At 30.7% G+C, this 23,474-nt stretch overlaps 1 protein-coding gene across 1 annotated transcript; it reads left to right on the plus strand.

Moving 5' to 3' along the window:
* Nucleotides 1–4,696: 4,696 nt before the first annotated feature.
* On the plus strand, nucleotides 4,697–12,935 carry LOC107934239 (LON peptidase N-terminal domain and RING finger protein 1). The gene is made up of 18 exons (XM_016866616.2): nucleotides 4,697–4,971; nucleotides 5,895–5,990; nucleotides 6,790–6,872; nucleotides 7,045–7,129; nucleotides 7,219–7,305; nucleotides 7,606–7,667; nucleotides 7,755–7,948; nucleotides 8,036–8,096; nucleotides 8,373–8,550; nucleotides 9,101–9,139; nucleotides 9,246–9,307; nucleotides 9,427–9,463; nucleotides 10,760–10,809; nucleotides 10,926–10,992; nucleotides 11,677–11,749; nucleotides 12,237–12,316; nucleotides 12,406–12,474; nucleotides 12,676–12,935. The coding sequence occupies exons 1-18, from the start codon at nucleotides 4,900–4,902 to the stop codon at nucleotides 12,733–12,735; spliced, it is 1,455 nt and encodes a 484-aa protein (XP_016722105.1). The 5' UTR covers nucleotides 4,697–4,899; the 3' UTR covers nucleotides 12,736–12,935.
* Nucleotides 12,936–23,474: the final 10,539 nt, after the last annotated feature.

The raw sequence follows: 23,474 nt of genomic DNA on the forward strand, positions 1-23,474 counted from the left end.
TAAAAAAAGATTGGTTTATAATTTTAACAAAAAAAAAAAGAAAAGAAAAAACGATGGGAGTAGATCATGGTTACGTGCTGTGAGTACAAATAAAAAAACAAATGACATAAGTTAATAAAATAGTTAGGAAGTTCGTTTTAGTGATTGAGTTTAGAATCTTTAGTCGTCGACTAATCAGTCCCCAATTATTTTTATAAGCAACCGACGTATTGTTTAAGAAGATATGAAAGCGGAACATATTAAAAGCAAAAGCCGAAAAGCCATATTTATTTAAGCTCTTGTTTTGGCATTTGGTGTTTGTTATAATGGTGGTCTTATTAGCCTCGACGGTTGCCGATCTTCACACTTTTTCCCTCTTTCCACCAATATTACCCCGCTTTCCTTGCTTTGTTTATGTTACAACTTTTTGGTAAAAATCTTCTTTGCTCCCTCTTAATTTCAATATTGAGCAAGTTGGTCATTCTTAGAATGATCGTAGCGGTTTAATTCTTGTCAATTTTAAAAGTGAACAATTAAGGATAATTAATCACGATGTTAATGTTATCTATGAATTGTATATAATTTTGATTTATATGATAACAAATTTAGCCATTAATGTTTACATGTTCTGTTAATTTGGTCATGATTTAACAAATTTAACCTGTAACATTTATACCTTATGGTAAATCTGAATCAAATTGATAGAATATGTGAATTTTGAGTGCTAAATTTGTTATTATACCAATCAAAATTATATACAATTGATGAAAAAATACTAAAGTCGTGATTAATTATTTTAAGTTATTCATTTTCAAAATTGATAGGGATTAAATTGCTTTGTTCTTTTTCTTTTTCATTTTTTTTGAAAGAAATCAATTTGCTCCATAGAGAGGCCTTTTCACCAAACATTTTGTAAGAAATTAACATAAAATTTTAATATTTTTACCCAAATTAACTAACCAAATAAATTTAAAGGAGAACCAATATATAATTGATACATAATAAAATTTGAATCTATACGCTTAAAATTCCATAATCAATTTTTGTCAACATAATTAGTTTCATTAGTTAATATTTTGAAATATATGAGAGGATATATCCTTTTTTTAGTTACATCAACTTAATATATTTTAAAATTTGAATTGGTGTTCAGAAGTTTTTTTTTTGGTAAATGGTAGTACTTAAATTATTAATTCTGTTTCATTTTATCAAGAAAATATATGCATCTAATAATCATATGTCATGTGTTACATTCTTAATTGGTATTATTTTTTTAATAAATTGAGACAAAATTTGGTAGTTTACGTAGTTGATATAAATGCGAAATTTTAGTCTTTTGAACCTTTTAATTTTGATAGTTAAATTCCTTTATCCAAGATAAATAGCTTATTTATCATTATGTATTCATTTATCTCTTTTATTTATGTATCTTTGGTTCTGTAAGTTTTATCATTATATTTTACGCCACACTTATACTATAAACATGTGATTTAAGTGATCAACAAGAAAAATATAACAACAAAAGTTATTTTTCTCCATTAATTTTTGTTCTTTTTTATATTTATTGCTAATTTTTTTATTTTATAATATGTTATTAACATAATTATGATCAAATATAAATAATTCATGAGTATTTGAATGAAAAGATGATAGTGAAAGATTTAATTTCAATATTATAGATTTTAATTATTTTTGTTGATCTTGGAACTTATAATTGTATAAGCAAGAACAAAATTTAGTGAGTAGTTTCGATATATTAGATATATCTTTTAATTAAGATATGAAATTAATTATTACAAGTTGATCCAATGTGTATGCGATATTTTAATTAATATTTCCACCTAAAACTAGCATTATAAGAAAATAAATAAATTTAGAAAAATACCATAATTATTTTGAATAATCTGTTTTAAAATTAAACCAAAACTTATTTAGTATACCGGTCAAAATTGAAATTTAACTTTGTTTTAATGTACCAATAACTCAAAAGACGTTTTAGTCTCTAAGATCCTTTTATATTAAAAAGTTAAAGATATTAATATTTGAATTAACTAATAATATTAAAATTTAAAAGATAATGATTAAATATCAAATTTAAGTATAATAGAGGGATAGAAACTAAAATTAAAAAAAAAAAATCATACCAGCCTTCCTTTTATATTTTATTAAATCAAATGACAAATAATTGGTTTATGCATGCGTAGATTTTTTTAGTTATGTTCCTTTGTTATATTTAAATTTATGATTTAGTACATATAATTTAATTTAATATCTTTAATTATATTTTGAAATTGAATTTTTTTTCTTAAAAATATTTATTCTAACTTCTCATATCGAAATATTTTGATGAGAAGATTTTCACGTAATCATTTTATCCTGAATTATTAGGGCTAATGTTATAAAATATAATATATGAACGAAATTAAATTCAAAATTAGACATAATAGAGGAAATAAGAAAGAGATTTGACTATTGTAAAACAAAAAAATCTAGTAAAAATAATTAGCAACTGTCGAGAGAAGAAGCTTTTCAACTTTCGGCATATACATCAAACAAATCCTATTCAAACTAAATTCCATTGGTTGGATTCATCAAAATTTTAAAGTCTAAAAATATAATTATATATACAGTTAATTTTCTCTCTAACAATCCTATTTATCTCCTTAGTTTTTCTCTATTATAAAAAGGTGATTATTATATATCTATAATAGTATATTGTTATAGAGAGATAATAGTTGTGAGTTTACAATAAAATTTATATCGTGAATTTTTATCAAATAAATAAAGTGAGAATTATATTAAAAAAAAGAAAGGAATGAAATCAACAAAATTGAAAGACGTATAACATGTGAATATATTATTACTTTTATGCATATTTTATTTTATATTATTTCATATGATTAATTATAAACTCCTTAAATCTAACAAGTTAAATTAATCAATATGAGTTATCAAATTAAATTAATCAATTTATCATGAGTTATAAATTGAAGTAATCAATTTATAAGTTTATGATATTCTAAATTCATGGTAGAATATTTAATCATATAACTTAATAATCTATTAAATTGATATTTTTTTTGATGAATTATTGAATTGATATTTTTAATTCCACTAATTGAAGATAATTTTCATTTAATAAAATATGGTTAATAGATCTCTTCATGTGGAATTTAATCATTTTATTGAAAAAATATTTTAATTAATATTTTCATTTAATAAATGATAATTAATAGGCTTACTTATATGAAATAGCTATAATTTTAGTTAAAAGTTTAGACCTTATACGGTTATAAAAAAACTAATTTAATAAAGAACATACTTAATGTTGTTATTATAAGAGAAAAGTTGTTATAGAGGGTTAAATAATACATAAAAAAAATGGTTCTTCTAAAAACTTGGCTGTGATAGCAGGTGACTGTTATAGAGAGAGCTAACTATAGTATCTTTAAATAACTCTTTATTATTTTAAAAAATGATATTTATTTTATTATTATAAAAATAGAAAATTAAAAAATAAATATTGGTTCAATTCAAATCGTTTTAATAAATTTTCAACAAGTGGTGGAATAAATGGTAGTAGATTTTTTCCTTAGTCATTTGAATCAAGTTCGAATATTAAAATCATCATAGTTAGAAGATTTTCACCTGAATACTATTTCCTGCTTAAGTAAGATTAATCTTATACTGTAAATTAGATTATGACATTTATGATTATACCAAAATAATAATAATTTAACTTCAAAACCAAATGAAGTATATTAATTATAAGACATAATAACTTATTTGGCCCTTCAACTTTACAAAAAAATTATTGTAGCCATCCATTTAATTTTTTACCTTTTTTTAGTTTTTGAACTTGCGTTGTTTGTTAAATCAAACCAAAAATGGATGGAAAAGAACGTTAACTTTACTAATGTACATCCATGTGGCAGTCCACTTGTATACCACGTTTGTAATTAATTAACTTTTTAAAAGTTTAAAAATATAAAAAAAATTATACTTTTTAAGTTTTTAAATTTTTAAAAATTAAAAAATTAATTAATTGTTGATGTGAGTCAAAAAAAGTTAACAAATTAATTTCTCTATTCATTTTAAATGGTTTGAGAAACTATCGTAAATTTAAAAAATATAAAATTAATGGACAAATAAATCATAATATCTAAATACAAATTAAACCAAATTCAATAAAAAGGGAGAATTACGCCATTTTATTTTGCGAATTACGCCACTTACACGACAGTGGATTTGAAATGAATGGGTATAAAATTTAAGATTCCATCTTTGTAGTCATAAACCTCTTCTACCTTTCCAATGGTAATTACTTGCAACAAAAATAAAAAATGATTGATGGTATTTTCATCCGAAATTGGATGGATGGGCTTTTGGACCTTCATAAACCTTTACTTTTTACATTTTTGTGTAATTGAATCGGATCTAAGTGGTGCATGTGCAGCCACCACTGACAAAAATCAGGGGTGTAGATCACGCGCTACAGAATCGCGTTTTCTCTCTCTCACCTACTACTTGCGTCCACACAATATACAGAGCGCAATCAACTCAAGAGTAATAAAAAATTACCCAATCAAATACTCCCAAGTGTACAAATCCTTTTAGTATACATAGTTGATTCTTCTGTGGATCCACCAATCAAATGATAAGACTAAAACACTGGATTGAATCTCCTTTACATATAAAAGCCGGCCCTTAGTCAAGAAGATTCTTTCTGAAATGAAAAATGCCGGGGCTGGGTTACTGAAGAACTCTCAACCTCTTAAAAAGAAAAAAAAAACAGAGAAGATTTTATACTTAGAAAAACGAAACGCGATGCAGTGGAATTTCTCTTTGGATTCGGTTAAATTTGAGTTTCCCTGTTGATACTTAATTTTTTTCCGTATATTTCCTTTTTGTTTCGTGACAATGTCCGGCGAAACGGCATCGTCTTCCGGAATCATCTTGGAAGGAATTGATGATGTGGAGGACTACGTTTGGGTGAGTACTTTTTGTAGTTCTTATGATTGTTTGGATGCTGAGAAAATGTAGGAAAAAGAGTATGAATACTGAGTACCATTGCATTTTTTTTTGTTTTTTCAATGATTTAATTTAATTTTGATCTAATCAGAAAATTTTTTAGTTACTTTCTTTATTAAGGACTGAATTTAGGGTTACAAAGCAAGTTAAAATTTACTTACTATTTTGAGTTTGAACAACAGCGCGTATTAAACGAAGTTGATCCCTTTTTTTGAGGTCTGAAAATCTACGTGTATATTTTCTGTTGTGTTATTGTTCTAAAAGTTTTTATACTTTTACTTTTTAGAAATTAGAGAGCTAAGAGTGAAAGAAATAATGAACTTTTAGTTTCCTCCATTTTCTTGGAGATCAAACAGTTGTATTCTTTTCTTTTTCATTTAGTCCGTTAAAATTGTTTGTTTTGATTGTGGTTATCTTAGATTTGTTTGGTAGCTTGACAACTATATGTGAAAAGAACACAAATTGTATCTGTCTTATTTATTTGTTTCCTCTTTTACTGTCTGTTTGGTTGCTGAAAATTCCTATGAAACTGGCATGGTAATTGAAATTTCGTTTATTTACTCTATGAATATGTTACTTTCAACTGGAAATATGTTTTAACATTATTAACACATTAAATTTTGGTAAAAAAAAAAGGTTTATTATAGGTTACAATGGCTGTAATGACTGCGCCATAGCCAAAAAAAAAAAAGTGATGATCTGCTCCTTTGATGTTTGCATTTGGTTGGCAGACCTTGATAAATATAGGAGTTGAGGTTTTAGTTTTATCTATGTGTTCTCATACAATTTATGAAAATTATACTGTAGGTATTGTGCATATTTGCAGAGAGTTTTTGGTTTTAGGACTATATTTGCGAATTAAATTAACATTGACTGACATGTAGGCCAATGAAGGAGTGGGGTTTTGGGACCGATATCGTCATGTTTATGATCATGTGGAGAATGGAAATCAAGCATTCCGAGAGAATCGTTTTGAAGAGGTTAAATTTCTCTTTGCTTAATGACTCATTTTATTTTAATTGCTTTCTTCCATCCTGTTGATGGTTAATTAAATTTATTTCATCTGGCATGGTTGTTTCCTTCTTTGAGTTTCTTTGCATTTTAAACTAAAAGATATCTCCAGTAAGGTACTTTTATCTCTTCAGTTCTTGACAGTGGACATGCAAAACCAAATAGTTTGAACTTTGAAGGGCTTTCATGTAGTTTTGCATGTCTTTGGGTATGATTGTTGAAATATGGACTTGTGCCTGTATCTTGTTGTGAATGTCTCACGTCTCTAAAGTTACAAGTTGCTGCTATAGAAAATATAGATTTTCTAAATTTTCATAAAGAAGATTTGTAGAATTGCTTGGACTAGAATCTTTAACTTGTGACTATCTACCATTGTTATTTCTATGTTGGATTTTTTTTTTGGGGGGGGGGGGTGGGTGAGCCCATTGCCTACAATAACCCTCCCCCCCCCCAAAAAAAATAAAAAAACCTATATTTGAGTTTCATTTAGATCTCTGGTAACATAAACTGCAGATATGTTAAGCACCATGGGTTGGCTTCTATTTTTCTTCCATTAGGCTTCTTTCTTATCATCATTTGGAATAAAAATCTGCATATATATGACATTAAAAGTTTGCTCATGAAGTGCCCTCAGTGTTGTTGACTAAAACAACAATAGCTAAGTTTTAATAAGAATTATATCTCTCTTTACTTCTTATTGTTGTTGTTGTTGTTGTTGTTGTTATTATTATTAGTATTCCTTTTCTGACAATAGTGCACTTCATATAGGCAATCAACAATTACACAAGGGCCAGTAACATGAAACCTGGTGATCCTATTATTCTTGGTAACAGAAGTGCTGCCTACATGAGGTTAGGTTTTTTCAATGGTTATTATCACTGTGTTCCAGAGAAGTCTACATAAATAGATACATTATACAAGAATAAGCATGTATATACATTTCCCTTTTATTTTTATCCGATATTGTTTGGCATTCTTTTAACAAGTTGTGTCCTACCTACTCAATCACGGTTGAGAATGCAGGATTAGTCTATTTCTGAAACACAGATCTCCGACAGCTTCTGAATATAGACCATTGAGTGGGCTGGATATGACCACACTAGCTGAAGTATGCCTGTTGCATTTCTTTTGGTATTTTGGATTATATCACTATTACGGACAGTTTGAAAGAGTGGAACTTTTTGGCATGTATTTCAGCTTGCTCTTAAGGATGCTGAGAAGCTAATGAGCTTGCAGAATGATGCAGTGAGGTCCTACATCCTAAAGGCCAATGCTCTCATTTTGGTAATTGATAGATTGCATTATTATTTTTTCGGGGACAAGATGTATAAAAAAGTGTCCAGGATAAAGTCATAAGGGCCTCTTCTTTACATCTCGTTATACTTAATTTACACATGCATACACATATATGCCTATTCTGTCTTGGTTTCTGCAGCATTTTATTTTTTGTTTTGACCATGTAGTTTAGACATGCACATACGGGAATGTCCAGGCTAAAAGTCCTATGGGCCTCTATATTTTCTTCTAATTTGCTTAACTTATGCTGTCTATGTTTTCTCAGCAATTGGTGTTTTTACCATGTAGTTGGAAAGATACGAGATGGCACGGGATATTATTCTTTCTGGCCTTCAAGTTGATCCTTCCAGGTAGTTTACAATATATTTAAATTTGACATCTATTGACTAGAAATTTTACTTGCGATTCTGAATGAAAATTTTCCTGGTAATGCATAGTAATATTCTCCAGGCTTCTCTTCGGAACTTAGAGAGAATGCCATCCAGTTTGATTCGGACTAGAGGCCATGATCGGCTGGAACGTACTGATGACTTTGATTGCACACTTTGTCTGAAGTTACTATATGACCCTATAACTACACCCTGTGGGCATTCTTTCTGTCGTTCATGTTTATTTCAGACAATGGATCGTAGTGAGTATTTGCAGTTGTTGATTATGAATCTATCAGTACTTTTTTTATGACCATTCTATATTACTTGACGTTGTACTAAAATGATAGGCAACAAATGTCCATTGTGCCGAACAGTGCTCTTCATTAGTCCTAGAACATGTGCTATCAGGTAAGCTGCTCCCCTGCAGTTATTGATTGAAGTGCCTTTGTTAGAATAATGAGAAGGAACCATGAACTCCTTCTGATGCTGTTTGCAGCTAGCTCATGTAATTTGTTGAGAAGCAACCATTAATGCTTCTATGTAATGACTAGTTTAATATTTCCCTTTTATGTGGAGGCTGCTGTTCTTCTCATATATTTAATTACTGGTCATATCCGCATAAGGTGTCAATACAGCTTTACCAAAGTTTCTATTTGTTTGACTATTATTAATAATTTTTTATAGTGTAACACTAAACAACATAATACAAAGAATCTTCCCTCAAGAATATGCTGAAAGGAGGTCAGAGCAGGACAGTCTGATAAATTTTGGTAATGATCTGATTCCTCTTTTTGTCATGGATGTTGTCATCCCTTGTCAGAAGTTTCCGCTTCACATATTTGAACCACGCTACAGACTTATGGTGAGTTTCATAGACTTTCTAATCTTAACTGTTCATTATAATTTCAAGAAAAATGGGCATGTTACCATGTTGGTAGTGCAAAATGTCTTTGATGCATATGAGCCATTTGGCAGAGTTACCTTTGTTCTAAATTTAAGTTGTGTTGTGTTTGCTAGCAAGTTCTGTCTGTCTCACAACCATTGCCTCTTTCCTTTTAACATGTTTTGGCAATTTTAAAGATATGAGAAAAACTCTGAATGTAACCATTTGGAAGGAAAAAATTTGTCAAAAATTATATAATATTTAATATGGCAAGGCTTACTGCCTAGTTAGCCTGGTAGTAGTTTCTTTATGATATATTTAATTGTTCTGTTTTTCTAGTTTCCTCTGGAGGAAAGCAATAGCCTTCTGTCTAGGTAGATGCTCAACTTAGTAATAAGCTGTATGCGTGTTTTGGTTAGCGGAAGTATAAGTTAGCAATTTTAATCACAAGGTCATTTGAAGATGATTTAGTTCCTGTGCCTAGGGGTTGCTTTTGGATTTGGATTTACTTTTATTTGCTTGGAAACAGGTCAGGAGAATAATGGAAGGGAATCACAGGATGGGAATGGTGGGCTCTTTTCTTTTTGGTTCTTTCTTGTTGTTAAGGCATGTTGAATGGCCAAAACTTCCTCACATTTTTTTCCCTATGTTTTGTTGGTCCATTATATTTGTAGGTCATCCGTGATCCTGCTACAGATGCAATTGCTGATTTTGCTTGTGAAGTGGAGATCACAGAGTAGGTGGCTTGTAGGCCCTTTTTTATTCTTTTTATAATGACCCTTGCTACATTCGTTATGCTGGAGAATATTTTGTTTTTTTAACCTCATGCTCTTGTCACATGCTCTAAATATGTAGGTGTGAACCTCTTCCTGATGGACGCTTTGTTTTGGAGGTGAAGCATTTTCAACTTTTGTTTGCCTTTGATTCAAAGACATATTTTCTGCATTATGTGTACATACAACTTTTATTTATGTACATTCCTCCATCCCAAAATCTTGTTCACCTTGGTAAGGAATAAATTTTAAAAATAATAAAATTAAGTCCATAAATAAGATGTTAATTCTAGCTTGGTTGTAGATGGGGTTTTATGTTGTCCACAATAGGAGAAATGTTTAAAAGTTGTTAAATAAATGTTTCATGACTCCTCATTGTGGACAAGTAATTTTTGGATATATGAGCAAATAATGCTGTATTAGTTTTCATGCATCTAAAAGAGAGCATCACTTCAAATCGGATGACTGCGCTTGTATATTGGCTGCTTACTAGCTTTGGTTCAGTTATCAAGTTCTTAAAATTGAAGTTCCTTCTGTTTTTAGTTCTTACTTCTGCATCGTGACAAACTTTTTTCTTCTAAATTCATAAGAGTATTTACTTATATAATTACGATAAGCCATTTCCTTCCTTTTGATGCTTTCTACGAGTCACTTTCCTTTCATTTGATGTAACAATAACCATAGCCAATTAGCCATTGCACATTTGCCAGGATTTATGTGGGGAATCATGGAATCTGCTGATTGTTTTGGAAAGCTAAGCTACAATTGTGTTTTACTAGATACAAACTTCTGTAGCCTCTACAACTTTCCCAACAAGGGTGAAAAATTTTGATTGCTTCTATTTGAAGGGTGCTTGGAAGCATAAACTATATTCTAGTTTGGCTCTAATGGATATATTCACCAAGGAAATACATGGAGTTTTACATATTACAGCCTGCTTTAGAAATTTTTGCAGGTCAAAACACTTCCTATGTTGCTTTTTGACAGCTAGATTAGATAGTCATGTCCTACAACAGCAGACTTGTCTCCTAGAATTGTCTTTTCATTTTTATAACACATTACTACTATAGATTTAGGCGTACTAGATCATTAAGGTCTTTTAGTGATGAGAATCAGAAAGAAATCGTGATTCTTTTTTTGTTCCAAAGATAGATCGAATAATATATTTGTATCTTTCTGATTCTCTAGATTATTTAGGTAGTAGCTGAGCCTGTAAAATTAAGCTTTTTGTTCTTTTGCAAAACGATTGATGGTTCAGTCTTGTGACAGAACAGTCTCCTCTTCCATGCTTATGTTGGATGATTGGATCTGAACTCTTTAGAAGTTTCTTGCTCTTAATAAATGTTCATATTATATTCTGGCAAAAAGAAATGATACAAGCATATTCATATTTATATAAACCAAATGGTATGCAGATTGAAAGTCGACGGAGATTTCGCATCCTCAGATCCTGGGATCAAGATGGGTTAGTTTTCTCATCATTGGGTCATGTATATTGCATGCCTTTAATCAAAATTTCCAATTTTCATGCCTACTTGAATTTGTTGTCAGACTTCATACGTTTGCAATGTTTAAATGCAGATATCGCATGGCAGAGGTTGAGTGGGTACAAGACATTCCACCAAGAGACGCAACTGATAGAGATGATGTAATATTATCTCTGTTCTTGTTTCCCACCTGTATTATTTTATCTAATTAGTTTCTGAAATGATAAAATGAAGAAAGAATATTAAATTACAGAAAACAAGACTGCAAGAGGTGAAATTTTCCTCTTTTCAGTTTGCTCTTTTTACATTAGGGAAGCATCTTGGGAGGAATAGTAGCCACTTTTTACCTCCAAAGGTGTGTGGATTTGTATTTAATAGAGCTTGTAAGTAAGGTAGCAGTGCAATTGTTCGCCATCTTCTTTTCAGTAGCCTCATGGTGAGACAGTTGTGGTCTTAGTTCATGGTAGTGGTTGGTTTAGGGCTTGGAATGGTTGATGCTTATACATACCGAATTAAAGTGGTAGATGACATTTGCTCCCAAATCCAAGTAACATAGAAGAGCATCTGCTGGGGGATAGAGTATTGCTTAGCAAAGCTTTTAGATACATGAATTAATAACTGTTTGATGCCTTATTTTAACTCTTCACTATTTGAAAGTAAATATATTTTTCATATTGATTTGTTACTATTGGTTTTAGGATGAGGTCATGTCATTTTATGCATTAAATTATGATAACCTTTAATGTCTCGATACAAACACACTCACCTTGTGTTATTCATATTGGATTTATATTTTAAACTATGTATATATTCAGAATCAGTGAAACGTTCTTTGATACTTGCAGTTGCAGGAGTTAACAAATAATGCAGCAGCACATGCTCGATCATGGTTAAGTACAGTAAAAGCATCAACACGTGGTAAAACTCTTTTCATATAATATTTTTAGAATTAAAAATCCTAAATCAATTTGTCATTTCATTATTGTTAGTTCTCCAGTACAATCCATTTAAATACAAATTTATGGGAAATTGGGCTATGGTCTTTTGTCATTTTCTACCCCGTTTTTTGTGGCAATTTATGCGATCTTTTACCTTCTTATCATGTATTAAGATGGGCAAAAGTTCAAATACTTGTGTCAAAATTAAGATTTAGTTTTTTTTTTTTTAATGATGCTTTTATCTATGCAATGCGTGTCTGATTTGGATATGCTTAATCTTTTCCGTGATTTCTATGTATTTGGAGGGTTCTTGAGGATCATATCTTAGTACCCTTATCGAAGTGACATAGGTTTTCACCTTGTTGATAATCCACTTTCTTCGGAGTTTTTAAGTGATGTTTGAAATGTTATGGTTAAAAGATTTTTCTTTATTATTACTGCAAGTTGATTTGAATTACTTGACACAGATCGAAGAAAGCTTGAGGCAATTTATAATGTCGAAGCAATGATGCCCAATCCACAAGATCCAGAGCGGTTCAGTTTCTGGGTAAGTTCTTTCTCCCATCAAACATTCTTTTAGATAATTATGGTTTAGGATTTAGTTACAATTTAAGGTAACTTATACCACTGGTGCAGCTGGCGACTTTGTCTAATCGGAGGCCTTCAGAGAGATTAGAACTCCTTCGAATCAGAGACACAGCAGAGGTAATGATTTTCAACTATAAATCTTATATGGTAAAACCAGGTTTGCTTTACTAAATTTTGTATATTTGGAAAATGAGGATATGCATTTGAAAAATTGATGCCTGATGGTTTTGGTAAATTAGTTGTTCCGCTCCCTTACATTTAAATTTCTTTGAAGTTGTTAAGACGGGCTAACCAGTTAAATTCTTTTAAATCTTGCAGAGGATAAGGAGGGGTCTAATATACCTGGGAGCAGAATCACCCGGTTGTAGAGTACAATAAGTAAGTTGTAATTTTCTATCAATACATTTCGCACAATATTCTACCTTATTAATTTAAATTCCATTCAATATTCTTTGGGGCCGCATAATAAAAGATGGTGTGTGGAGCCCTTCTTTTTTGTTGTAAAATCACTATATTTTGAACCCAATTTCACTAATATCAGTTGTACTAAAAATAATAGTATGATGATTATTTGTCTACTTTTAAACTCTTAACAATAAGTTCTAATTTTGTATCTGTTGAGAATGTAACTCTAAACTGTCATCAATCTTCTTCACACCACTTACGCTGCGGTTTTGCTTCATTATCGAATGCGTAGAATTGGATATAATTATGTTTTTTGGAATTCGACAAATGATGTTATCTATAGTAGTTCGGTTCGGTTCAATTACTAGTTTTATATTATGTGTATAGTTGTAGATTTATTTCATATTCTCCTATAGATCACTTTAAATTCTTTTACTTTTTGAATTTTTGAAATTTAAATTTTGATGTAAATGATAGTCGTTATTTCGTTAATTGAATTTTTAGTTGAGTAATAATTTGAAAATAATAAACTCATATGGCATTACATTTATAATAATATATTTGTTGTATCAGATTTTAGAAATAATAAAATTTAACTGAATGAATTTAATAGTTATCATTAATATTGAAAATTTTGAAAAGTATATAGGGACTAAAAATGGTCAAATTAAAGTTCAAAGACTAAATTCACAACTTTTGCAAAACAAATTTATATAAATTTAAAAATTAAAAAATTATTTAAAAATTATAAAATTCAGTTCAATCGGTCGATTCAACCAATTTTTATCCCAATTCAATTGGTTCATACCGATTTATGGTTCAACTGATTCTTTCATTTATTCCAAATTAATATATTGATATATTCTCAGCTCAATTAATTCATCTAGTGAATCCAATTCAATTTCCATAACTATGACTAATTGAGTCAATTTTTAATTTTCAGAAAATTAAAGCTATCATAATTGAATTTTTTCGGGTTATAGAAAAGAAGAAGAAGAAGAAATGTAGTTAATATGGAATATTGTTGGTTCAAATTCATCATAATTCGATTTTGTTGGTTGAAATTGATTTCTTTCATTGGTGTTTTAGATTTTTTAAAATATATTTTTATATAATATAAAATTATATTCTATATTATAAAAATTATAAATTAAATTAAAATCTATGGGTGATTACATTAAAATTTTTGTTGATTTAGTAACACCATCAACTATACTAGTTTAAATAATTCATGCGAAATAGATTCGGTTTAATGTCTTAGAAGTAGAAGCTTACTACAAATGAAGAGTTCCTTTGCCCCCAAGTTTAAGTGTTCCATGCATCCATAGACACCACCTCCTAGCATCGTGATGTCAGATTCTAAATTTTGTAGCTCGAGATATGATCATTTTCGTAAAGTAGTGTAATTTCTTACACACAGTTTGATTTTGATCACAAATCAACTACTCCAACTTCTAAAATTCGGTCAAAACACATTCTGGTACTAAATTATTGATATTTATTATTCTTAACTAACCGAGTTGATCTTGATTTGTTTAAGCTTTTAAATTAATTAGCTTTTAGGAAGCCTAACAGACAACCTAATTTAAGGTTTCTAAAACCGATTTTAAGGTTTAAGAAGTCCAAAAGTCGTCACGAAGTTCAAAAAAAAAAAACTTTAACAATATTAATAGTTGGATTTGAACTTTGAAATTTGAAAAGTAAAATGTTAAAAATACAAAGACTATAAGCATATTTTGTAACATTCCAAAATCCCTTGGTTGTAAACAATGTGATAGATTCTTAGTGAAATAATGTATAAGATTAATAAAAGTGAAGGTTGTTGGATACCAAAAGAAGTGGAATCAAGAAGTATGACATGACACATTAATTTAAGATAGGGACGAATCATAAAAACATGAAAAGTGTTGTGGTCTTATTGTAAATATTCAAAATTTATGGGGTAAAAATATAAATATGGAAAAGTTAAAATACCAAGAGTGTAAATACCCCAAATAAGGGGAAAGACTAAAGGGTAAAATAATTTGAGAATTAGGACTAAATTGAATAAGTAGAAAAATAAGAGGGACTAAATTGCAACTTTACCAAAAGTGAGAAATGACACAAAAGTGAATATTGAGATATTACAAGGACCAAATAATCATTTCTCAATCAAGATAATTAGCATGAATTATCATAATAATAATTGGTGAAAATGGTATCAAAATATAATTTGTTAGAGTATTTTATTATTATTTAATTAATAAATATATTTTTATAGAAACATGAAGAATTTTCTTCTTTATCCCAACGTCACCATCATTATAAATAGAAAGGAAACTTTGTCTTTCTTACAATTTGGTTCCTTGTCATGTAATCCCACTTTTTCTCTCAAATTTCTTGGAAATTTCCATAGTAGAGGAAAAATGAATTAGAGACTCTAGAAAATATGTTCATCAATTTAAAAGTAAGAAATTAGTAGATGAGAGTGAAAAAAATTGGAAGAAAAGGGAAGAAAAGAAAAAGGGAAGAAAATTCTTGATAAAAGAGGTAAACTTTCATATAAACTTTATTTGTATTTCAAAGAATTGAATTAGATTTGTTGTTGATTGGAATGTATGATATGTAGATTTAATCAAAATACTAGAGATAGAAAATATTTTTAAAATGAATGATATATAAAGACATTAAGGTTATATGAGAAAAAAAGAGAGATGATTTGTATCATGAGAAATTTTAAGGTAAAGAAATGACCATGTTACTAACATAGTAATTTATATGACTAAATTGAGTGATAATTAAAACTATAATGATTATATACATTCAACTGAAAGTTAATACAAAGAACCATGGATAAGTAAATATTTTCACTAAAACAGTTTTTGGATAACAACCGTAGCTCAATTTTGAGAATTAACTAAAAATTTCAAAAATTGAGTTAGAGGTTGAACCAAATATGAAATAAAATCCTATTTAGTCTAGTTTTGTATAGAAGAAACAATGTAAACAATGGAATTGTAGATTATGAGATAAATAAATTTAAGTGAGATAATATCAAATTGATTTCGGGTTCTCCTGTTCTGGATTTGAAAAGTTGGTAAAAATTGTACAAAAATATTTAAGAGATGAAATTTGGAGATAAAATTTATATGTTTAAAATCTTAATGAAACTATTTTCAAGAGAAACAAGCAGAAACATTATAGGAATTATGTACTGAAAGATAAATAATTTTTAGTGTTGAAGAGTCAGAGCTGCCTAGCAGTAGACCAGAGGAAGAAGTGAAGAAAAGAACTGTATTAATTGGCATATGTGAAAATTCTGAAATTTTTATGGTAAAAATCTCGTTGAGCCTAGTTTAAAAAACAATAAGCAAATCTTAATTTTGAATTCTATAGGCTAATATATAAATAATTTAGTGACTGTTACTCAAGTAGATAAATATGTTTGTAATTATTTAAAGAATAATTAATATTACATATAGGTATGCTATACTAGAAGCCAAATGTTCTTATATATATACATGTACATATAGGATGTGAAATGGAAAGGAGGAGGAGGAGGAGGAAAATAATAGAAGAGTTGTAATGCTAAGAAGTTGATATAAATGATGAAATTGCTAATATGTAAGAGAAGTTTAAATGAAATTGTCGGGACATTAAGTGAGTAATTGTTATATGATGATTTAAAAAAGTATTTGTTAATAAATATATGTATTATATGGGTTTAAGTTGATTGGTACATGTGTTGGATTATGTGATTGTTAGAATTAAGTGACTCAAATTCTTATTTAAGTAAAATACAGTGGTAAAATAAAATAAAAGAAGAATCCATATAGAATTACACTTCTTTTATTTTATTTTAGAATAAGGTTTTTTAAACCTTATTAAATTCTATCTATTTAATATTGATTAGAATAAGGTGTTTCAGTCTTACTAGAATATGGCTTTACAAGCCTATAAATAGACATAGTTTATTCCTCTTGTATTGTCGGGACATTAAGTGAGTAATTGTTATATGATGATTTAAAAAAGTATTTGTTAATAAATATATGTATTATATGGGTTTAAGTTGATTGGTACATGTGTTGGATTATGTGATTGTTAGAATTAAGTGACTCGAATCCTTATTTAAGTAAAATACAGTGGTAAAATAAAATAAAAGAAGAATCCATATAGAATTACACTTCTTTTATTTTATTTTAGAATAAGGTTTTTTAAACCTTATTAAATTCTATCTATTTAATATTGATTAGAATAAGGTGTTTCAGTCTTACTAGAATATGGCTTTACAAGCCTATAAATAGACATAGTTTATTCCTCTTGTATTGGAATTCGAATTCGACATAGTGAATTTTCTTCTCCTCTGCCCGTGGTTTTTTCCCGAAAGGGTTTCCACGTAAAAATCTGTGTGTTTTTTATTTTTATTTTATTTTATTTTTTCACAAATTGGTTACAGAGTTTCTGGGTTGTTCATCTCGATCACGGTAATGGCGTCTTTGAAGTATGAAATTCCGCTGTTGGATTGTAACACCAGATTTGCGTTGTGGCAAATTAAGATGTAAGCTATTTTTGTACAGATGGATCTGGAGGATGTCCTGCTAGGGATAGATAAAATCCCTTCGACATTAACAGATGAAGAGAAGAAGCGTAATGATCGAAAGGCGTTAACACAATTACATCTGTATTTGTCCAACGAAATTTTGCAGGATGTGATGAAAGAGAAGACCGCCGCTGCATTATAGAAGAGGCTAGAACAATTATGTATGTCGAAAACTCTAACAAGCAAGTTGCATATGAAGCAACATCTTTATGCTCATCGTTTGAAGGAAAGTGCGTCTGTACACCAACACTTAACAGTGTTTAAAGAAATTCTCTCAAACTTGGAGGCCATGGAGGTTCAGTATGATAAGGAATATCTAAGGTTGATTCTACTTTGTTCGTTGCCCCCGTCTTATTCAACCTTTAGAGACACGATTTTATATAGCCGCGAGTCTCTCACAGTTGATGAGGTTTATGATTCTTTGACCTCGTATGATAAGATGAAGCATCTTGTGGTTAAACTCGACTCTCAAGGAGAGGGTCTCATTGTTCGTGAGAGACAAGATCGGAATGCTGATGATGATCGTGGAAGGACACAGGAACGGAATCCTCACGGTAAATCTAAGGGTAGATCAAAATCTTCAACAAAGGTAAAACTTGTAACTTTTGCAAGAATAAAGGGCACATTAAATCTGAGTGCTATAAGCTACAAAATAAGATTAAAAGAGAGGCTGCAAATCAAAAGGGAAAACAACTAAAAAATTCCGGTGAAGCTGATGTTGTAGAAGACTACAGCGATGGTGAACTTCTAGCCGCTTCTGTCAATGATTCTAAAGTAAGCGAGGAGTGGATACTTGATTCAGGCTGCACCTTCCACATGAGTCCCAATCGGGATTGGTTTACAACTTACGAAACAATGTCTGAAGGTGTTGTTTTGATAGGAAATAATGTTTCGTGTAAAATCGCAAGTATTGGAACAATTAAAGTTAAGATGTTTAATGAAGTTGTCAAAACACTTAGTGACGTACGACATGTTCTAAAATTGAAAAGAAATTTAATTTCATTGAGTACTCTTGATTCAAAAGGGTACAGATACACAGCTAAAAGTGGAGTTTTAAAGATTTCCAAAGAGTCCATTGTTGTGATGAAAGGGCAGAGAAAGATTGCCAAGTTATATATTTTGCAGGGTTCTACTGTTACTGGTGATGCAGCTATCACTTCCTCTTCCTTATCAGATGATGATATTACTAAACTTTGGCATATGCGCCTAGGGCATATGAGTGAGAATGGCATGGTAGAATTGAGCAAAAGAGGACTTCTTGATGGGTAAGGAATTTGCAAACTGAATTTCTGTGAGCACTTTGTTTTTGGAAAGCAAAAGAGAGTTCGATTCACTAAAGGAATCCATAACACGAAGGGAACATTAGAGTATATTCATTTTGATCTGTGGGGGCCATAGAGTGCCTTCGAGAGGTGGAGCTATTTTTCCAGAAAAGTTTGGGCGTTCTTCCTGAAGCAGAAAAGCGATGTGTTTTTCGCATTTAAGTCTTGGAAAATTATGATTGAAAAACAGACGAGAAAATAGATAAAATATCTCCGCACAGACAATGACTTAGAGTTTTGTTCTTATGAGTTTAATAGATTGTGCAAGCCAGAAGGGATCATGCGACACTTGACAGTTTGTCATACTCCACAGCAAAACGGCGTTGCAGAACGAATGAACAGAACGATCATGAAGAAGGTTTGATGTATGTTGTCAAATGCCAACTTACCAAAATCATTTTGGGCAGAAGCAGCCTCTACTGCATGTTTTTTGATCAACTAATCTCTATCAGTTGCCATTGAGAAAAAGACTCCACAAGAGGTATGGTCTGGTAATCCTGCTAATTATTTTGATTTAAAGATCTTTAGGTGTCCTGCGTATACTCATGTTGATAATGGAAAATCGGAACCGAGATCCATTAAATGCATTTTTCTTGGTTATAAAGCTGGTGTAAAAGGGTATAAGTTATGGTGTCCTGAAAATAGAAAAGTTGTGATTAGCAGAGATGTTGTTTTTGATGAAACTGCTATGCTACCTAACTTATCTCTTAAAGACTCTTCCAATAAAGAAAATCAAAAGCAGGTGGAGCATCAGATTAATACAGAGTCAACTCTTCAAGCCAGAACAAAAATTGAGAATAGAGTTGCTTCTTCACCACAACACTTTATCTCCAAAAACAGAACTAGAAGAGAAATTAAACCTCCAAAGAAGTATACCGAGGCTGATCTAGTTGCTTATGCTTTAAATATGGCTGAAGATATAGATGTGAATCAAGAGCCATATAATTATTCTGAGGCGGTTAGCTGTGAAGACTCAGAAAAGTTGATGTTTGCTACGCAAGAAGAGATGGAATCACTCCACAAAAACAGAACATGGGACCTTGTGAAACTTCTTAAAGGTAAAAAGACTGTTCGTTATAAATGAGTGTTTAAAAAGAAAGAAGGGACTCCAGGAGTTGAAGAACCCAGATATAAAGCAAGGCTTGTTGCAAAGGGTTACAGTCAAATTCCAGGAGTGGACTTCACAGATGTGTTCTCCCCAGTTGTTAAGCATAGTTCGATTCGAGCTTTGCTTGGTATTGTGGCCATGCATGATTTGGAGCTTGAGCAATTAGATGTAAAAACTGCATTTCTGCATGAAAAACTTGAAGAGGATATTTACATGCAACAACCAGAGGGTTTTATAGTCTCAAAAAAAGAGGACTATGTTTGCTTGCTGAAAAAGTCCCTTTACGGTTTGAAACAGTCACCAAGACAGTGGTAGAAGAGGTTTGATTCATTTATGACTTCTCATGATTTCAAAAGAAATTGTTTTGACAGTTGTGTTTACTTTAAGAAAAACAGTGATGGTTCTTTTGTGTATCTACTTCTTTATGTTGATGACATGTTGATAGTAGCAAAAGATAAATGAGAGATAAGAAAGGTAAAAATCCAACTAAGTAAAGAATTTGAGATGAAAGATTTAGGACCAGTAAAGAAGATACTTGGAATGGAGATTCTCAGAGATAGAAAAACAAGTAAATTGTACCTAAGTCAGAAAGGGTACATTCAGAAAGTTCTTTGCAGGTTCAATATGCAGAGTGCTAAGCCTGTTAGTACTCCTTTAGCAGCCCATTTCAAACTTTCATCGGTTTTGTCTCTACAATCAGATGATGAGATTGAGTATATGTCACATGTTCCATACTCTAGTGCAGTGGGATCTCTCATGTATGCTATGGTTTGTTCACATCCAGATTTATCATATGAAGTCAGTGCAGTTAGCAGATACATGGCAAATCCCGATAAAAAACACTGGAAAGCAATTCAGTGGAGTCTAAGATACTTACGAGGTACTACTGATGTTTGCTTACAGTTTGGAAGAACTAGAGATGGAGTTATTGGGTATGTTGATGCTAATTTTGCTGGAGACCTTGATAAAAGAAGATCTCTCACAGGTTATGTCTTTACAATCGGAGGTTATACAGTTAGTTGGAAAGCCACTTTGCAAACTACAGTCGCTTTGTCTACCACTGAAGCTGAGTACATGGCGATTACTGAGGCTTGTAAAGAAGCTATTTGGTTGAAGGGACTCTTTAGTGAACTCAATGAAGACCTTCAAATCAGCACAGTATTCTGTGACAATCAGAGTGTCATCTTTCTTACAAAAGATCAAATATTTCATGAGAGAACAAAACACATTGATGTTCGGTATCATTTTGTTCGTGATATTATTGCTCGTGGTGATATTGTTGTGAGCAAAATTAGTACTCATGAAAATCCTGCAGATATGCTGACTAAGTCACTTCCTATAACCAAGTTTAAGCATTGTTTAGACTTGGTTGGTGTTCATTGTTGAAGTTAAACCCTTAAGGGGTTTTGTAGAAGAGGTGGAGAACTTGTTCGTTGAGAGTTCGCAATGAAGAACTTGTTCATTGAGAATTCATGTCAAGGTGGAGATTGTTAGAATTAAGTGACTCGAATCCTTATTTAAGTAAAATACAGTGGTAAAATAAAATAAAAAAAGAATCCACATAGAATTACACTTCTTTTATTTTATTTTAGAATAAGGTTTTTCAAACCTTATTAAATTCTATCTATTTGATATTGATTAGAATAAGGTGTTTCAGTCTTACTAGAATATGGCTTTACAAGCCTATAAATAGACATAGTCTATTCCTCTTGTATTGGAATTCGAATTTGACATAGTGAATTTTCTTCTCCTTTGCCCGTGGTTTTTTCCCGAAAGGGTTTCCATGTAAAAATATGTGTGTTTTTTTATTTTTATTTTATTTTATTTTTTTCACAATGGTATTGATCTTAATACAAACAAAAAGAAGTTTTGACTTGTTTAGCATAAAAGGATTCGGGGTCACAACACTGACCATAAGATGTCATGAAATTAGTATCAAAGAATCTAGTGTTGCGATACTGACCCCATGATGTTGCGACACTGGTCTTGTTTTCCTCTACCTTGTTCTTTTTTATCAGGAAAAGTTTCGAACAAACCTTAGATGCAATCATATTTTAGAGAAAACCTAAAAATGGTCTATAAAGCCTAAAATGACTTTAAAAGGGTACAAAAGATGAAAAGAGCTTAAATAATAAATTTGGTTCTTGAATAAAGTATTTGTCTTGAAATGTAATATTCCTTACTCGGGTTTAGGTACTAGCTTGGGTAAGAGGGTGTTGCAATTTTAACGTTATTACCATTAGTATGAGTGATGGTATAATCACAAGGTTTCTCTCTACTACGAAATGACAAGCCAAGGTACTTGGTTCTTTCATCCTAGAGGAGTTCATATTAACCGTCCACACTAGCATTCTTAGCATCCCCAAGATTTCTTACCATGTGAAGTCATCAAAGTAATACTCTAAGTTCCAATGGTTCCTCCCCCTCGAGGCATCCAAGGAGACCAGAGGCCTTCTCAAGGTCCCCTTGTCGTCCCATCGGTGTTTAGTATCGGCCCATAAGGTTTCCTTTGGCTTATGTCTTACTAACGTCATAGTTACACATCCTATAGACCCAAAGGATTTTGAAGGGTCCACAAGTCATCTATAGGGTCTTCTTAACTATCCCTCATAGCCTCATCCAACGCCACACCCAAGGTAACCTTGACCTATCTTCCTTTTTGACACTAAGGGCCTTTTAGATTCAAATGCACATATGTTTTACAGCTTTACATGCAAATTTCTCTTTAACTGGAATTTTGGGTCTCCCTAGTGAGGTGAGATTGGTAAAACGTGCTGGAGTTTTTTCATTGGACCTTTAAGCTTCAGTCCAAATCTTAAAGTTGCGTTTGCAGCTTAATTTCCTTCTTTGTCCTTTTCTTTACCTTTTTGTCAACGTCCTTTTTATTTGTTGATGTATTTTTGTTATTGATTCTTGATTTTCTTTTTATCATTTTTAGAAAGGCATATGTGCTCATTAAGTTTTAATTTAATTGACATGGGTATTGTTGCCTCATGATATGGGTTCAAGTGCGCTGAAGTGTATTAATATCCTCTTATTTATGGGTTGTAAATGGGCTCTAGATGGTTTTAGGCATTGTATCAAAAAGAACAGATATGATAAAAATCTGTAATGAGACTAATGTTAAAAAAGAAGCATATGTAAGATTCATAATCGATAATGACTTTAATATATAAATTTAATATTTTTTTAATATTAATATAATTTTAATATCTAATTTCAGTTTTTTAAACTATTATTTAAAGTTTATATTATTTTATTATTTAATATAAATATGTGTTAATAATTTTTACCTATATACTCATTTTAGTATGGTGTGGTTTATGGCCAATTTTTTACTTTCATTATCACTGCGATTAAATTCGTTGTTTTTAATCTCACCATCGCCGGCCATCCCTTTCATCTAACAACCCAACATTTCCTGCAGTTGAGTATGAACACTTTTCTGTGCAGTTGGAGAATTTTTATAGGCACAACACATTAGAACCAAAATGGAAAATAGTATCCAAACTGAAATGGATCCAGATTAAATAAAATTGAAGGGTATACAGTTTATTTGTTAAAAGATGGTGAAGAATTTGGTTTGAAGGCCCAACGCTTAGCTCGGGATTTGTTAATCTTAAAGTACTTCTTATCTAATATCTCTTCTCCTCTTTATTTGTTTTTTAAGTCATTAAACAACAACATAAGCTAAACAAAAAAA

The sequence above is a fragment of the Gossypium hirsutum genome, chromosome A07 (assembly GCF_007990345.1).
Source record: "Gossypium hirsutum isolate 1008001.06 chromosome A07, Gossypium_hirsutum_v2.1, whole genome shotgun sequence".
Taxonomy (NCBI): Eukaryota; Viridiplantae; Streptophyta; class Magnoliopsida; order Malvales; family Malvaceae; genus Gossypium; species Gossypium hirsutum.

Excerpts from the sequence above, each read along its gene's own strand:
- LOC107934239 (XM_016866616.2), top strand. The coding sequence starts at position 4,900 with ATGTCCGGCGAAACGGCATCGTCTTCCGGAATCATCTTGGAAGGAATT. Across the intron at positions 10,810-10,925 it reads AGATCCTGGGATCAAGATGG|ATATCGCATGGCAGAGGTTG; the intron begins GTTAGTTTTCTC and ends GTTTAAATGCAG. Across the intron at positions 12,475-12,675 it reads GAATCAGAGACACAGCAGAG|AGGATAAGGAGGGGTCTAAT; the intron begins GTAATGATTTTC and ends TAAATCTTGCAG.